Source organism: Alligator sinensis, unplaced genomic scaffold, assembly GCF_000455745.1.
Source record: "Alligator sinensis unplaced genomic scaffold, ASM45574v1 scaffold1261_1, whole genome shotgun sequence".
NCBI classification, from domain to species: domain Eukaryota; kingdom Metazoa; phylum Chordata; order Crocodylia; family Alligatoridae; genus Alligator; species Alligator sinensis.
This window is the reverse complement of record NW_005842789.1, coordinates 150,216-168,030: the sequence shown is the minus strand read 5'-3', so window position 1 is coordinate 168,030 and position 17,815 is coordinate 150,216. Positions and strand designations below refer to the sequence as shown.

The 17,815-nt window shown below is 44.7% G+C and overlaps 1 protein-coding gene across 6 annotated transcripts in view; it reads left to right on the top strand.

The window, feature by feature from the left end:
• Nucleotides 1-17,815, top strand: part of MLLT6 (MLLT6, PHD finger containing) — a 99,562-nt gene that overhangs the window by 1,158 nt on the left and 80,589 nt on the right. For all 6 annotated transcript variants that reach the window (XR_003091674.1, XM_025191127.1, XM_025191125.1 and 3 more), the window contains exons 2-5: nt 3,890-3,969; nt 11,417-11,471; nt 16,241-16,350; nt 17,023-17,126. Coding sequence is in view for 5 of the 6 variants with exons in the window: in XM_025191125.1 (XP_025046910.1) it covers nt 3,890-3,969; nt 11,417-11,471; nt 16,241-16,350; nt 17,023-17,126 (349 nt within the window). In the remaining variant the exon portion in view is untranslated. The remainder of the gene's footprint in view (nt 1-3,889; nt 3,970-11,416; nt 11,472-16,240; nt 16,351-17,022; nt 17,127-17,815) is intronic.

Sequence of the window (17,815 nt, the reverse complement as noted above, 5' to 3'; positions counted from 1 at the left end):
CCCGCCCGCCCCCGGGCCGCATCCTCCGAGGCGGGGAGGAAACAACCCCCCACACATCGCCCTCGAGATCAGGATCATTTGCATGTTTAAATCACTTTGCACTCCTGCAGCGGGCTTGGACCGGAAAGTTTGCGCCGTCAGATCTCGGAAGCAGCAGAGTGCGTGTGCACGTGTGTGTGTCTGTGTGCGTGTGCGTGTATCCTTGTGTGCGTGTGTCTGCGTATGTGTGTATACGGGGGCATGTGTACCTGTGTACATCTTTGTGTATACATGTGTGTATGTGTATGTGTGTCTCTGTGTATATGTGCCTATGCATGAGTATATGTGTGTATACATGTGTGCATATGTGTGTACATGTATGTATGTGTATATATATGTGTGTGTGTGTCTGTGTGTACATGTGCCTATACATGAGTATATGTGGGTATGCATGTGTGTATTTGCATATATGTGTGTGTACATGTGTATGTATATATATGTGTGCACATGCATGCACATATATATGTGTGTATATGCAGGTGTGTATATGTGTGTATGTATATGTATGTATGTATGTATGTATGTGTGTGTGTGCGCGCACGCACATTTGCTTTGGTTTGGTTTAAATCTAGCAGAAGGAAAGAGGCTGCAAAACTGAGGAAGTGCTTGCTTGATAAGGTTAAGCAATAAGCATCCTGTCTCATCTGGTATCTGTCAGGTTTTGGATCTATCCTGATCATGTCCATATGCCAGTATTTATCTATCCTCTTTCTGTAGGCAACCCCCTGCCCATATCAACAGGCAAAGCCAGGTGTGTGTGTGTGTGTGTGTGTGTGTATGTGTGTGCGCGCGCGTGCGCATGCACGCGTGCCCTTCCCTCAACTTTAATAATATGCTGCATTGCTTTGAGTTTGGAGGTTGGGCTTTCTCCTGAGATGTATGTGGTTGTCACATCCAGGCTCACACCTGTAATAAGAGGTAATTTGCAACCAGGTGAGCAAAGGGGAGTTAAACAGAGGATGTGAAGCTTGCAGGGGAAATCTCCTAGAAGGCAGAACTAATGCTTGGCTGTCTCCTGTCATAAAACAGTTTATTCCGGGAGGCCCTAACCCCACTCCATTCTGCTGCAAGTCCTTTCAAAATTACACCAGGTTGTTTTAACGTCACTGATATAATTCTCCTACTTCCCATTATGTGTAATACCAGAAGCTTCAAGACATTTTTTTTCATGACTGATTACCGGATGGAAATGAAGGGCAGTGGCATCTGCAACCCCACTCCCCAAATGAACCAAGATACTTTCATTTGCAAACAAGAACAGTGCTTTTATCCTTTCAGGGTGTCTCTGTTTTCAGGCCGGCACAGGTGTTGAGACTGTGTGTTTTCTATTTGCTGTGGCAATGGCAGAGCAAGCATATAGCATTTGATTTTGGTTGGGTTTGCAAAGCACTTTTTATTTAAGAAAGTCACAGTCATGGAGCAGCCTATTAAATACACCCAGCAAGATCTTTAGAACTTGGAGGCCTCCTTCAAGTGCTAGTAACTTCAAGTATATCCTAGATGAAATCTGAAAGCATTATCCTCTCCCATAGAGTTGGCATTGTGGTGTGGTTTTGGTTCGCTTTTAATTAACTCTTACTGAGGCAAAATACCACCTGTTAATCTGTTAGTTTCTCTCTTTGTACTTCCTGAATATTGGCAAAATCATGTTTAGTGTTTGAAATGATCTCCTGAATAAAACAAAGGGGCAAAAAGCTATTTTTGAGCTTACTTCAAAGCTTTGCATTAAAACTAGTAAAAAAAAAGGTTATGATATTTTGTGCAAAGAATCATGAACATTTAGTTTCTTCCCTTCCATCAGAACTCTAAATGTCAACAAAAATCTAATCAAAATGGCAAATTAATATTTTCAGCTCCATGCAGTTGTTATTCTTCCTTCTTTTCTTTCTTCTTGAAGCAATGGGTACAGAAATGAATAATGTCTCCAGCTGAGTGCTTGCTTCTGGCCCAAAGCCCATTGCTAAAGATGGACCCAAGGCAGGCTCCTCTATCATTGCTTTTATACAGTTTCTATTTTCTTATGTGTATGCCTTGGCTCATCGTTGAGTGAGCCAGCCCTTTTGGTTTAATTCCATCACCACATTTTTTTTCTGGTTCACATAAAATCACAGGCATTAGAGAGAGGAAAAAAAACAACTGGGGTCATGTTTGTCAATCCCCAAGGGACCATCACAAGATTGCTTGCAGCAATATATTTTCAGATGCTCTGTCGAACCTAGTTTCAAATATCTTGAGCGACTGGGATTCCACCCCAACTGTCAGCTCAGATTTGGAGGTGGAATAAAGAGGATGTAATTTGTTCTGTCTTAGTGGCTGGAGCATGAATTATTTCACCCTTTACCCCTGTCTTTTCTTTGCTTCTGTAGCTTTAGACGCACCTGCTTTAGTGGCATTGGAGCCAGCATCCTCTCAGAGTCAGAAGGTCCTTCAGGACCCATCAAGGCCATTCCTTGGCTGGGTTTGGCAGGGGGTGGCTGAAAAAGTCAGGGTGTCCTCAAGTGACACTACCAATCCTTGTACAGGACTAGTAGCCCAGAGTCTGTACTGTCCCATCATCACAGAAAGGAAACAGGCTGATTATGGAAAAGAGAGAGCTTTTGTTTGCACAGAGAGATCTTGCAACAATCAGCAATGATGGCAAAACCAAAGACTGCTGGGGGAAAGCTTTGTTCAAATTTGCCTGGATATGAGCTAGAGGCTATTATGTTAAAGTGGAACCTGCTCCCAACATTGCTCTGAAACAGCCCAAAGTTGGTGACCTTCCAGGCATGCTGCAAAAAGACATCTGTTGGACATGGCTTATGGAAAAGTCTAATGTTAGGTTCTTACAGTAATGAAGGGGTATAAAAAAGTATCTGTAGGTGTCTGGCTGGCTGAGTGCCCATTAACATGATTCCTTTCATGCTGCTGGGATCCTATTGTATTGCTAACAATAGTTAGGGTGCCTACAGCCTTGGATAGGCATATTTTTAAGTACCTTGAATCTAATAAATAAAGTGGGAACTGGCAGGGTTGAAATTGGTTAGCACAGGGAGCAAGAAGCTATAAGCACTCTATCCACCCTATTCTGGGCAGAATCAGAGGAAGGTTCTCCAGATAACTCAGCTTCCCTTTAGGCTACATTTTCAGACATTTTCTTCATATTGGGGCATGAAGTCTTTTGATAAAAGTCTGACTAAGAGTGTCATCATGGAAGCTGCTGAGTTCTGAGCATTTTGGAAAATGTGGTCACTTATTTAGGGACTGAGCTCTCCTGAAAATCTAGTTCCCAGCTGTGGGATCTTGGTTGGGGTTTTTTTTGTCTCCTGCATCTCCCTACCTGCCCAGAGCTACTGCTACTGAAGACTGGTTCACTGATGAAGGGATGATGGGCCTAGGAGTTTTAAGACCTGGGTTATAGTCCCAGCTCTTGTGCAAACATAGACAAGTTACTGGTATTTCACTACCCTGTGCCTATGTGGACTGGATGAAATTCTAGTCTATATTACATGGTGGGGGTCAAACTAGATGTGCTAATTGTTCCTTTTAAGCTTCAGATTTGTTTCAGGCTGACTTTTTCCGTAGTACTCTAATTTGCAGGTGTGATCAAAGCCAAAAGGTGTTCTGTGAGAGACTTGTGGTGGCAGGAGAGGGAGCTTGGTATCTTAACAGGGTAGAGTTCTGCTGCTAGAGGGTAGGGGTGTGGTGGGGAAGCTACTGTTTAATGTTAATTTATGATCTTGTATTATGGTCCTGTTGTTTAAAGTGTTGCTTAGGCTGGAACATCCCCTTTTTATAATCATAGAAAACAGTTTATATTCAATGAGCAATGAAAAATAAGCCATATGACCATCTCCTACTTTTCTTTCAGCTTGCTATGGAATTGTCCAGGTTCCCACCGGACCCTGGTTCTGTCGAAAATGTGAGTCACAAGAGAGAGCCGCCCGGGTGGTAAGTATGAGCCATACTTTGTCCTTATATTGCATAGACTATTTTTTTCTCCTCTGTTTCTTGGGAAAGCATTGTGTAGTTCTCTGGTGAGGGCTACAGTGTACAGTTATACAGGAGAGTCAGGTTCAACTCCAAGCTCTGTTCCTAACCCTGGGCATGACCCTGGGCAAGTCATTCTGACTCCTCACCTTATACTGAGCTGCCTAACTCCCTTGTTCAGTTTCCCTATTTTCTAGTAAGCAAAATTATATTGACCAACATTTGTGCAGTGCTTTGAGATGCAGGGGTGAAAAGTGCTGCACAAGCATTTTTATGAGTAGGTTGGTAGGGGCTGATAACCTTTATCTCTGGCCTCCCAACACCCTCCATAGATTATGGTTAGTCTCTAAAAAGAGACCCCCATATTTCTTTTTCCCTTTTGTCACCCCTCCCCCCAAGGTTAGCAAGTGTGGGATGGGTGTGTGCATGCATGGGTGTCTGCGTTCATGTGTGGATGAAGCTGACATAGTTCAGGTAGTGTGTAAAACTATAGAAAGAATTCTAGACACCTTGCCCTCAATTCAGTTTGAGGCTCAATAGCAATTTAGCAGTCCTACAGCACTTTACAAGGGCTCATTAATTAATTCTGGCATCACCCTTGTAAAGCAAAAAAGAAAAAAATCATTAGGACAGGGGCTGCCTTTTAGGCCTTGCTAAATCATGTGGTTTTTTAAATGATAAAATTGGTATAAAGCCCCCATATAGACACTCTGTTTGATTTAAGAGGTTTTTGTTTTGGTTTAGCTTAAACATGTTCCTAGAAGTAGTCAATGTATCAAAATTGTACCAGCTGAAATTAAATTAGCACAAACCCATCTGAGGACACACTTATATTGGTTTAAAACTAGTTACATCAATTTAGCTTGTCCTTGTAAATAGTAACAAGTTAACCCAATACAAAACAGATTTAAACCAATTTAAGCATCAACATACAACATTTAATTTGTTTGATTAAATCAGTTTACAATAACACCTCTGTGCAACTTGAGGTGGGGATCAGACCTTACAGACTCAAGGATTTGTTGATATGAGAAAATTGTACTCATTTAACTTTGGAGAAGTGACCCCAGGAATGAATTTACGTTGTACTAGTGACTCTGCACTGACTTCTCATGCAAGCACTCTTACAAGTACATAAACAAGCTAACACAAGGTAAACCCAGGTTTGACTTTACAGTGTGCAGCTATGTTGTGATTACTGTTCATGTGCATGCCCTTAGTCCATGATAAATGAAAGTGAATATAAGGGGGGCAAGGTATCTCATATTTACTGCTAACACACTGTAATTTTACACCCTGGCTTACCTTGTGTTACCTTGTTCTTGTGGCCTTATCCTAGGAATTAGTTTAAGCTGAAATAAGAATGTCTGCACAGGAGCTTACACTGGGTTAATTAAATGCATTTAAAAAACAATTTAACTGCTGTGACTTTTATGTGTAGAGAAGTCCTGCACAAACAAATGTCCACACTGCCTTTTGGACTGGAGTAACTAAATTTTAAATCGCATATTTCATGAACCGAAGTAGATGACCCTTTAATATGTATCTGTATAGCACCTAGTACAACAGTGCCCCCAGTTCCAAGTGGGGCCAACATAAACTACTGCAATGCAAATAATAACTCTACTTGTTTTACTGATGGATACACAGAAATGAAGTGACTTGGCAAAGGTGAATAAGTGGAAGAATTATGTATAAAAGTTATGCCTCCTGGCTTGCATTAGCTCATACCCCTGTTAGAACTGGCAGTGCGAACAAGACCAGACTCTCAGACCCCAGGTCTGAGCACTGAGAAATGCTGTTTTCTGTGGTAAAGCAGATGAAATATGCCTCAGGGTGGTTTAACATCATGCAAATTATTTCTTAGCAGAGGGTCAGACAGGAATGGTAATTCTGATTTCGTGTCCCTCCTCCGCCCCCAGTGCAGAAGAAAGGAAGCTCTGCTATGTTCGTTACAATTCAAACAATGTCTAAGCTGAAATAATGCATGCACACACAAGTCCTCCTCACCTGTGCTTCTTGCAAGGATTGTAATATTTCAGCAGCAGAATATGCCCTTCAACCCGCCTTCCAGACATCAAGAGGACAAAAGCCCTGCAGGTGGTTCCTCATTTGACTCTCTCTCAGTGAAATCTGTTAGACAATGCGTGGTGGGCTTCAGCGATGCCATTCTGTCGTGTGACATTCCACCATAATAACTGGACAGTGATAATCTTCCTTCCTCCGAAGAGCTGGGGATGATTTCCTATCCAAATCCTTCACCTTTTGAGTTAGACTCCAGCAGTCATAGCAACAGATGCACAGATGGGTAAATACTTAGAAAGAGTCTAGTCCTTTGATGTAGGAAACAGTATGGTCAGAACAAGGGAACTGAGTCAGCTCTTACGACTTGTATGCCTAGCTCTGAGTCACTTTACCCACTGCAAAGCCTGGTGGGTAAGTTAGTCTACCAAGACTCAGAGGAAAAGGCTTTGTTACACTTCTAAGGTGCCACTGCATCTATCCATCAGCTGCCCCATCTGTAAAAAGAGATGTATCTGTTTGTGGAAAGTGCTTTTACAGCCTGAGATGAAAAATGCTATTCTACCTGAGCAAAGTATTGTTTTCCCAGTGACAGGATGCATTGGCATTCATATCTCACTGACAGTGGCTGGCACTCTCAGCTGAACTTCACTGAGAAATAACAGTCTAATCATACATTGTGTTTAATCAGTTTTCTTCATAATACACTATTTTCCTCATATGTGAATATCAAAGCACTTCACAACATTGACTCAATCAAAAACCTGAATGAGGTAAATATTAATACCTCTGCTTTACAAGGGAACCTTGGCCAAGGAAATAGTTTGACACTTTCCCAGTGTTTTACAACTAAGGTTACCTGAATCCCACACCTCTGCTTTGTCAGCTAGACTCCACTTCCTTTCCGGGAAGAAAACCCAGAAGTTTCCCAGTCACTGAGTTTAACCACAAGGTTATATAGCCCTGTCCAAGGGAAGAAAAACAGAAGTCCTACCTTCTGTTTTAATCAACAGGCACTTCTCTTCTCCCAGAGCTAGAAAGAGAACTCAGGAGACTAGACTAGACCATATAGGTTGAATAAAAGGAAAAGGTATTGTTAATCCCTGCTCCTAACCCTCTCCTCAAATGCTCAGGTCTCTAAAGGATGCTGTGGACATTATTGTACTTACAGTAAGCAACTGAAAACCCATCCACTTTGTAATCAAATTGTCTAGGAAGCCCAGCGAGCTGCAATGGCCAGAGGGCACTCATGTGAGGGGATCATGTGAAGGCTTTAGCTGTCATTTAGAAGCAGGGCTATTAAAAGTCTTGTGTGGGGCCTACAGAGCTGTTAACCCCTCTTGTTACGATCAGAGCTTTGCTAATCGCGTGGTGGGAGAGCTGCTTTGATCTGAGGGGCTGGGGGGAGAGTGGAGGGGCCTTTTCAAGTGCAAATTTCTTAGTACAGTGCTGTAGTTAACCCCGTTCTTCTTCTATCTTGGCTTTGCCAGGCTTTCCGCAGGAATCCTGGGAACAAACTCTACACTGCCCTAGCGGTCTGGGCCTAGTAAACAGCTATGTGGAAATGCAGCCTATGGCTATTCATATACCAGATCAACATCCATTGGCAATGGTATATTTGCAGTGGGGACACTAATTGCTGAGGGAGTTGGCCTGTTTCTTATTTCTAATTATTTGCTATAATTTGACATGGATTTAGTAAGGACAAAAGCCCTAGAGACTCAATTCTCCTGTTTGTCTAAAGCACACATACAGTGTAAGCAAGAGCAGCAAGAGCTACCTGTATTTTATTATTTTTGCTACAGTAGTGCCTGGGGGTTGAAATCAGAGATCCGGATCTTCAAGTTGCTAGGTGCTATGCAAACCCATAACACAAGTAATAGTTATGTTGTAGGGGCCAATTCAAAGCGGGTGCAAAACACAAAGCCAACCAGAATGGCAGCAACATGCACCTAGTTGCTGTGGTGCAAAAGACAATGCTACGTGCATGGTAATAGCAATGGAGAATCAGGCTTTAGGAGTTTATCTACCAGTATAGCTACCCTGTTACAAACCCCTAGTGCTGACATAGCCTGCACTGATGCTACATGACTTGCATCTTATTAGAAGTGGGCTAAACTGCCCTGGTGCAGATTGCGTTGTACTAATGTAAACTGTGTCTACACTGTGGCAAAATCCCAACGGAGAAGAGACCTCAGGCCTGTTCTAGCAGCACTACCCCAGGGGGCCGAGAGGAGTTCAGTATTTATGCATGCTTCAACAGTGGCAGTTTTTGCTGAGGGCTCTAGTACAAGGCAAATTACAAAGTGTTATGATGAATTGTGTAGCTCAGGACACCTGCTCCATAGAGCAGTGAATCACTAGAGCTGGGTAAATACAACAAATGCAAACAAACAAGAATCTCGTATCCATGAATACTCACTGGGGTGCAACCCACTGGTTCATTTTGAGAGCATCCAGAACTAGAGCTGCACAAAAATTTTCTGTTGAAACAGTTTTGTTAAAAAATGGCTTTTTTACAAAATGGACAATTTCCCCAAAGCCGTCTGTTTGCAGGGATATTGTCTGAGTTTTAGTATTTCTGCCAAAGCCCGATAAATTAATCAACAAAAACGAGAGATACTTTTCATTTTCATTTACATTGTAATGAGGAAAAAGAAAATTCTCATCTGGCTTGGTCTGTGACCCCTCTTCACAAACATGAGAGCAAGCCAGGAAGGCTGTTCCCTATCAGGAAAAGAGTCACGAACACAAATGAAGGCACCTAAATATCCAGGCCAGAACCATGTTCATAACCTTTTTGAAAGCTCTTTGTGGACCTCGGATCATCCAGCCATGGAGCAGGGAAAGTAACATGTGACCTATGTGTCCAGCCATGTGATACAAATAATCAGATACAAATAGCCAGGGGTAGAAATGAGTGTGGAAAAAGAATGAATACCTGGACTCACCTTGGGTGGAATGCTCGAGCAAATGCTGTGCGCCTGGTGGGAGGCAGGGGATGCTTGAGCAAATGCTGTGCGCCTGGTGGGAGGCAGGGGATGCTTGAGCAAATGCTGTGTGCCTGAGGCAGGCTGCATTGTGGAAAAGGCATTTGCTCCCTTTGTCCTCTGTGGCCATTGCTTTCAGCCCTATGAGGGTGTGCATTGGTGAACAAATCTCTGATCCCTCATGGCTACTTTTCTTGCTGTGTGGCAGGGGAGGGGTTTGGGCAGATCTCCCCTCCCTTTCCAGCCTGACAGCATTTCCTTGACAGCTCTTCTGCTCATGGTGGGTTGCTGATCCCCATCCCCTCACACTCTCTTTTGCCCTAGTGGCCTCCTCATTAGTGGGATTCCTTTTTCTGCTTCCCTGAAGAGGGAGAGACAGGCAGAGATGTGAAGCTGGCCCAGGAAGTCTTTTGAGTCTTTGGGGAGGATGGAGCTGACAGCTGGGGCTTGTGTCTGGGAGTGGTGTGGAAACAGCTCAGGGCAGAGGCATTCTTCTGCTGTCCCCCATGGCAATTCCTCTCTCTGAGGCTGGGGCTGTTGAGCCAGGCTCTGCTTTCCTTATAAACTAACCCAAGTTATCACAAGGGCTCAGGGTGGGGGGCTTTCCTCTGCTGCTCTGTTGCTCTCCAGGGTCATCCATCCTCTTCCATTTGGGCTGTCCTTTGTCCCAACACTGTCCCCAGCAGTCTGGTTCCTCCTCCTCCTTCAGGGATGTACAGCGGACTGGGAAGGCCATCAAAGCAGTTGCAAGGAGGGAATTGGTGGCTGGGGCCCATGTCTGGGAGTGCTGAGTGGATGGCCCAGGCCTCTTTTCTGCTACCCTCTCAGCCCGTCCTTTCACTAGCTGTTGGGCTGGGCTCGGTACCCCTCGCCACAAATTTGTATTACTGCTGGGGCTGGGGTCTTTACAAAGCAGTTCTTCCACTTCTGGGGGGAGGTTTCTCTGTTCCCTTTCCTTTAAGCTCATTTCACTCTCGAGGCCATCCCCATTTTACCGTTCCCCCAAGCACAAAGAGTTGTGAAGAGCAGACCCAGAAAAGAGAGCACAACTCATCCAGGGGTATCCTGGGCTCACCCCCTGAGGTGCCACAGTGATCAGCTAGGGGAAAAGAGGGAGAAAGGAGCAGGTGACAGCCACTGGGCCAGTTGCAAGTGCAGGGTAGGGCTTGCTCTTCTCTTCTTTTGCATCTGGGTTTGAGTCCTATCCTTGACACCACCCTACAAGAAGGGTGTAATTCAGCCCTGTGGTAAAAACATAAAGTGTAAGCATTATTTACAGGGGTGTTGACCCCAAGCACTCAAACCGTGTGTCAGACCCTCCAAAATTGTAATATTGCTTTTAAAATATTATTATTATTATTATTAATGATGATGATGACTTGGGCCTCTTGCTTTTTGCTTTCTGAGTTATGTTTTCCAGTTTTTCTTCACTGTCCCAAAAGCTAAGCGCTGATATTAAAAAAAACAAACAAACAAAAAACAATAAATACATATAATCCTCTGACTCCAAAAGGTGGGGCATTAAGATAGACACCATATCTCAGGATGCTCCTGATAAAAACAAAGCAAGACAAAGCATGAGTTGGTCATGCTGATGTACTGGAACTAGAACGAAATTCTAGCACAAAAGGGATGATGTGTGTATAACTTCAGCCCAGTGGGAATTGAGTGACACGTTGGCTTTCTACTCAGGCATGAATTTAACCAGTGAAAATGCTCAAAGCAATGACTGCTGAGAGCGTTTCGCAAGTAATGTGCAGCTGGGAAATAGCATCATAACAGCCGTTATATTTATACAAATAATTTGTGATAATTCATGAATAGAAAAAGGAGCAAAATTATTTGAATGAATTGTTCTCTGTGGATGGTTTTGCATGCCTTTGAGCTGGGAGCAACCAAATTCATTTCACATGGCCCACCAAGAAATAACTTGTGATGACTACTGACTGAGGTTGGACCAACAACCAAAAAAGACCGTATCATCTGTGCTATCTTTTTTCTGCCAACCATGTTATCATAGCTGAGGCAGAAGAAAAGTGACCGTGAGTTAAATCCTCAGCCTAAATCCTCAGTATAAATCACCATAGGACTCCTGAAGTCAACTAGAACCTCACTCATTGACATCAATTGGGCATCTGGGTCCTAATCCTAATGGTTTAAGGGACTTCCTGAGTGTAACTGCAGCAGTGGTAGTGCAGACACAATAGTATCTGGCTCTGCTGTGGAGTAGCCTCCTCACCCTTACCATTTTCTGTCCTTTCCTCCCTCTATCTCCCAGAAAGAACTAAAAAAACACTATTCCTGTAATGCAGCTGTGCACTAAATGAGATAACTTCTGTTTCCAGCCTCTGTTCCTGAGAATCATTCTAACATTGTTGTTTCTGCTTGATTTCAAGAGATGTGAGCTGTGTCCTCACAAAGATGGAGCCCTAAAACGGACTGACAATGGAGGTAAGCACCCCTGCCTAGAGCAAGCAGCCTGTTCATTCGTGACTTGCTTGCTAGGATTACAGCAGCAACTGTTCCAGAATAAGGGAACAGAAATTACTGTATCCATTGTTCATGGCAATGGCTGGTCCTCCAGAAGAACAAGAGAGACTTCTTCCCTTTCCCACAACACCTCATCTTGTATTATTTTTTAAGTGTAATTCTGTTGCCTAGATATTTATTTTCTTAACCTCAGGCTGGTATTGAACCTTAAGCGTGAGGGTTTGCTTTCATAAGCTTTGTCCTAGCTGCTGTCACTGGAGAGGGTGCTATTGTTCATATAAATAAACACACAACTTACTAAGCTATTCTTTTGCACGGTGTGATGGTGAGTTCCAAAATACAAGGTCTCAATATTGTACTGGAGAGAAGGGCTGCCCAGTAGAGTTAAGAGGGGAGTTTATTCTCTGCAAGCTATATAGTCCTCACTTTCTGTCCTGAGACTTCTGGCAAGGTAGCCAGCTGATGGTGAGACAGGAAGATCTCTATGGATAGGAAAGGGTCTTAGGAAAGCAGGGGTAGATAGAGACCTGGCTAGTGATATTGGAGATCTGGAGCTCTGTTCTAAGCTCTGCCATTGGGCTACTGCATGACCTTGAGCACTTAGTTTCTCCACCTATAAAATGGGGAAGATGACCTTTGTAAAGCTGTTTGAGATAAGATATCCTTTGTAAAGTAGTTGAATAATATCTGGATATTATTAGTGGCTGTTCTGATGGTGGTCCAACCTGGACATTTGTCCTCTAGGAACTGGACTGAGATCCTGCAACTCATAAGCATCTCTAGAACACATTATCCACATCTCAGTGCCCTTTGAACTGCCGGTTCAGAGTCTCCTGGGGAAATTCACTGCCCTGAGCTTTGGGCTGCAGAAGCCATGAGAAAATCAAGGCTGGGAAAAGGCAATGACAGTAACAAAGGAACAGAAACCAAGCAAACAGCTGTTCATTCTGGCAGCAGAGACATCTGGCAGGAGGGTCAGTGCCAGTCCCAGAGCTGACCTGTCCAAAGCATGGGGAGAGTAGGTCTTGCCCCAGACACAGCTAGTCCTTAACAAACTGGATTAACAATGATAGCTCCGGCTGATGCAAATCAGTAAGGTTGGGTAGTGCCTGCGCTGGTCTTTGTAAACCTCAGAGTGAGAGAAAAAGAGAAGCCAAGAGCCCTGCACCAGAGAAAGCTGTTTCACTCTGCTGCGTTTTTCTCCTCTCTCACCAGCTCTTGCTGCCTTGCAACTTGGTTTTAGTTACTACAGCTTGCAGCCAGTAGTGCAATCAGTTCTACAGTTTGATCACCAGCTTTCCAAAACTTCTTAATTTTATTGCAGTGCTCTTGTGCTTTCATCCATTGCGCAGTCCTTCACTCACCCCAACATATGTGGAGTCAGGTCAAAGTGGGGGAGCTTTGCTTTAATGTGTTTCCAGTTTAGAAAGGAAGCTCATGAGAGCCCCTGAGCTGCAGAGAAAGGACACTGCAGGTTGTAGGAGCACCAGTTAGAGCTTGTTAAAACTAACTGCCCTGCCACAATGCTAAGGGCTTGACTGCAACAGCCAGAGTTCTATGTTGGGGGATCTTATTATAATAACTTTCATGGATTTCGTAGACATTAGGGTTGGAAAGGACCTCGGAAGATCGAGTCTAGCCCCCTGCCCCAGGGGCAGGAAGTCAGCTGGGGCAAAGGATCCCAGCAAGATAAACACCCAAATGTCTCTTAAAGGAGTCCAGAGTAGGTGCTTGCATCACCTCTGGAGGCAGTCTGTTCCAGGCCTTTGGGGCTCAAACAGTAAAGTTCTTCCTTATGTCCAGCTTGAAACGGTCTTGGAGGAGTTTGTGACTGTTTGACCTTGTCATCCCTTGGGGTGCTCTGGTGAATAGTCATTCCCCCAGATCCTGGTGAACATGCCTTATATACTTATAGGCAGCCACCAGGTCCCCCCCAAGCCTGCGCTTTTCCAGGCTTAAAAGTCCCATGGCGCTCAGCCTCTCATCATGAGGCCTGTTCTCCTGCCCTCTGATCATGCATGTGGCTCTCCTCTGGACTCTCAAGCTTCTCAACATCCTTTTTAAATTGTGGAGCCCAGAACTGGATGCAGTACTCCAGCTGCGGCCTCACCAAGGCTAAGTACAGCGGGAGGATGACATCCTGAGATTTGCTTGAGAAGCATCTATGGATGCAAACCAGAGTTTTGCTCGCTTTACCAGCTGCGACGTTGCATTGGTGGCTCATATTCATCTTGTGGTCAATCATGACCCCCAAGTCCCTTTCGGCTGTGGTGCTAGCAAGCATAGCACTGCCAAGCCTATAAGCATGCTGCAGGGTTTTTTCCCAAGATGGAGTACCTTGCATTTTTTGGTGTTGAACATCATCAGGTTTTCATCCACCTATTTTCTGAGCCTGTTTAGGTCGGCCTGGATCACCATCCTGTCCTCAGGTGTGGACACTCTACCTCAAAGTTTGGTGTCATCAGCAAACTTGGCCAGTCTGCTTCTAATGCCAATGTCTACATCATTAATAAAGACGTTAACGAGTATAGGCCCAAGGATGGGGGCCCCACTAGTCATGGTGCACCACGATGATTTACTTCCATCTATTACCACTCTTTGGGTCCAACCTCAGAGCCAGTTCCCCAGCCATCGGGCTGTGATGTAGCCAAGGCCGCAGTTGGCCAGTTTTTCCATGAAGAGATCATGGGACAGCAGATCGAAGGCTTTTTTAAAATCAAGATATATGACGTCAATCTCTTCTCCCTTGTCCAGGTGATATGTCACCTGGTCATAGAAGAAGGTAAGATTGGTCAGGTAAGACCTACCCACAACAAACCCATGCTGGCTATCCCTCAGGATGTTGCCATCAGCCATCTTGTCAAGAATGGTCTCTTTGATAATTTTTTCCAAGATCTTCCCTGGGATATAGGTCAGGCTGATGGGTCTGTAGTTCCCCGGATCTACTTTCCTCCCTTTCTTGAAGACAGGCACCACATCGCCCTTTTCCAATCTTTGGGCACTTCACCTGAGCACCAGGAGCTCTCAAAGATCCGTGACAGTGGCTGAGCTATGATGCCTGCCAGCTCCTTAAGTACCCTGTGGTGTCAACTGTCAGGGCCAGCTGACTTAAAGGTGTCCAGTCTCTCAAGATGTTCCTTCACATGGTCAACGCTGATGTAGGGTAACAATTCTCCTTCACCCTGGCCATCCTTTACCGTACTGAGCAGGGCGGTCCCTTGGGGCTAGTGAAAAACTGATGCAAAATACCCATTAAGCAGGTTGGCTTTTTCCTGGGCATTGTTTGTCAGTTGTCCCATTTGGTTTAGCAGGGGTCCAATGTTACTTGCTTTTCCACCGTCTCCCAACATATTTAAAAAAGGACTTTTTATTGTCTTTGATATGTGTAGCCAGTTGGAGTTCAGTCGCAGCCTTGGATTTCCTGGTTCACTCCCTACAGGTCCAGACCAGTGCAGAGTACTCCTCCTTTGAGGTGGTTCCAGTCTTCCATCCTCTACAGGACTTTCTTTTTAGATGCAGGAGGTCCATAAGTTCCCTGCAGAGCCAAGGGGGCTGCTGTGCCCTTTTGCTGCCTTTCCTCCAAGATGGGATAGACATTGCTTGTGCTTTCAGGATCACTCCTTTGAGGAGCAACTACTCATCCTGAACTCCCCTTCCCTTTGGGTCATTGTCCCTTAGGGCCTCACCAACAAGTCTCCTGAGCTTGTCAAATTCAGCTTTCCTGAAGTCAAGGACTTCAGCATCGCTGACTGACTTGCCAGCTTTACGGTGGATAGTGAAAGTGATTGGCTCATGGTCACTGTCTCCCAGCTTCCCTTCAATTGTTAGGTCGCTGACTAGATCATCCCCCATTGCCAGTACCAGGTTGAGCAGCGCTTTGCCTCTTGTCAGTCCATAGACTTCTTGAGTCAGATAGAGCTCATCCATGCACATGAGGAAGCTTTGTGACCGTTTGGATTTGGCTGAGTGCGCTTCCTATGAGATGTCTAGGTAGTCGAAGTAGTCTCATTCGTGATAGTCTCATTCCAAGCATGTTATTATGTGGTTTGGTTTGGCCTGTGCAGATACTGTTATAAGCATGTTACTGGTCATCATTGCAGCCATGCTACTGACATTGCTGTAAGATCATTCTGTAATAACAGAGTTGTTTCATCCACTCAGGTGAAACTTTGCTGTCTCCTACCAAGAGTCCCACCCCCACATGGGCCCTAAATGGAAATTCTGCATCTGGTTTGGAAAGTTCTGTGTTTCCCAATTCATTCAGACCTTAATCAATGTGGAGTTGCTGAAATAGAGCCTTCTACCAGGCTCCCATAGCAGCCTGATAATTATAGTAAGGGACTTTCCTCCAAACCTGTCCCATCAGTATTTTACTGAGAGTGATCCTTCTCCCTGGAAACTCATGGCTCTGGCTGGGTCAGATCCTGAGTTATTTGTTTGTTCACATTTAAAAATCTTCTTTTCCCAGAAATCTTTACCCCTCCTTATTTAAAATCTAAATGTGGTGTCTGGCTGGCTGGCTAGCGACTATCATCATAGGATCTGAGTTTCCAATAAAATTATGAGAATCAGTGTTTCAGGCCTAGCATGTGATTAAATCCTTTCCCTTCCCTGCCTATGCCCTCTATCCTTGAGTCCATCCTAGCACCCATCTACTGTTCTGCTTGGGTCTACACATTTTCTGACTACCTGCTGTGATTTTTATCTCACCATCCCATTCATCTCCCCAGGCTGGGCCCATGTCGTCTGTGCTTTGTACATCCCTGAGGTGCAGTTTGCCAATGTGCTGACCATGGAGCCAATTGTCCTGCAGTACGTGCCCCATGACCGCTTCAACAAGGTGAGGCTGGCTCTTTTTCCCTCCACCCCAAATGCCATCCCCTTACCCACTGATGACCTTCCTGTCTTCTCATCTTCCCACTATTTCTGGCACATTTGAGGTTTATATCGAGGTATATTGTTTCCTTTAGAGAGACATGAAAAAGTGGAGTCCTTTTCTTACAAGTTACCCTGATCTCCTCTCTGGCTTACACGACTGGGCCACTTGTGTATGTCCTTGGATTCCCATTACACCCAACTCATCCTTCCAAAGAGAACATCCCGCCTTGTGATACATATAGATTCTTAGACAGGGTGCCCCCACTTTGGTTTGAACCACGTGGTATTGGAGGGAGGAAGAGAATGAATTGGCCCATGCCTGCCCCCTATTTTGTGGGCCCGTAGGAATGAAGTTTCATCTGCCTCCTGCAGTATAAGAGTAGGTGTCATGGAGAAGTGTGCATGTATGCTGAGGGTGGGGAATGAAGCTATCTTTGACCTGGATGTTATGAAGGTCTGTGGGGCTGAGGCTGAATTGAAAACTGAAATAAACCAAGTTCTAGCCTCACAATAAGTGATGTGCTGCTTTGCTGCATGCAGATTAGTTTGTGGGGCATGAGGAGAGCCTACCTCTGGCTGCCCGCTGTGTGGCCCCATTGGAGTAAACTCACAGCTCACCACTTCCTTTTTGCAGACCTGCTATATCTGTGAAGAACAGGGCAGGGAGAGCAAAGCAGCCTCTGGGGCCTGCATGACCTGCAATCGACATGGCTGCCGGCAAGCCTTCCACGTCACCTGGTGAGTCCCTTACAGCATTTCCTCAACGACACCCCCGGCTACTGTTTTCACTAGCACAACTTTGGTGCTATCCTTGGCAGGAGACAAAGGCCCACTGCAAGAGGAGCTGGGCAAATTGCACTGACTTTATCTTATGTGGGTGGAATACTTCTGCCATCCATTGGACATGGAGGGAATTCCCTTGGGGTGGCAAGCTCTTGCAGACAGAGGTCTTCCCAGGGCAGGTGTTGTGAGCAGTGGGGTTGTCTCTAGGACTGGGTGAAATCCAAGGACAAACCAGCTGGCTCACAGCCTAGGAATGTACTTACACAAGCACAGCACATCCAAGAGCATAATGTGAATGATGTTATTTTTAAAGTCTGGTACCTTGTGCACCCTCAAAGCCAAAAAACAATGCTATTTATCACAGGAAGGCTGGGATTCCCAGCTGTGTATTGGCGACAGCATGGGGTTCTTGCTCAGGAGATGTGTCCCCATGGAATAATTACTAGTTCCTTAGCCCTGTGCTAAAAACAAGAATCACAGGTGGAGCAGCTAGAAAATTTCAAAGATTTCAATTAAATTTTTTTGCATTTGTTTTAGACCAGTTTTCTGGTGTGGGTGTAATTTTTCTAAAATGTCAAATTTTGGTGAAAACTTTTCCACAATTTTTTTTCTCAACTCTATCTAACGCAAACTGTTTATCAGAG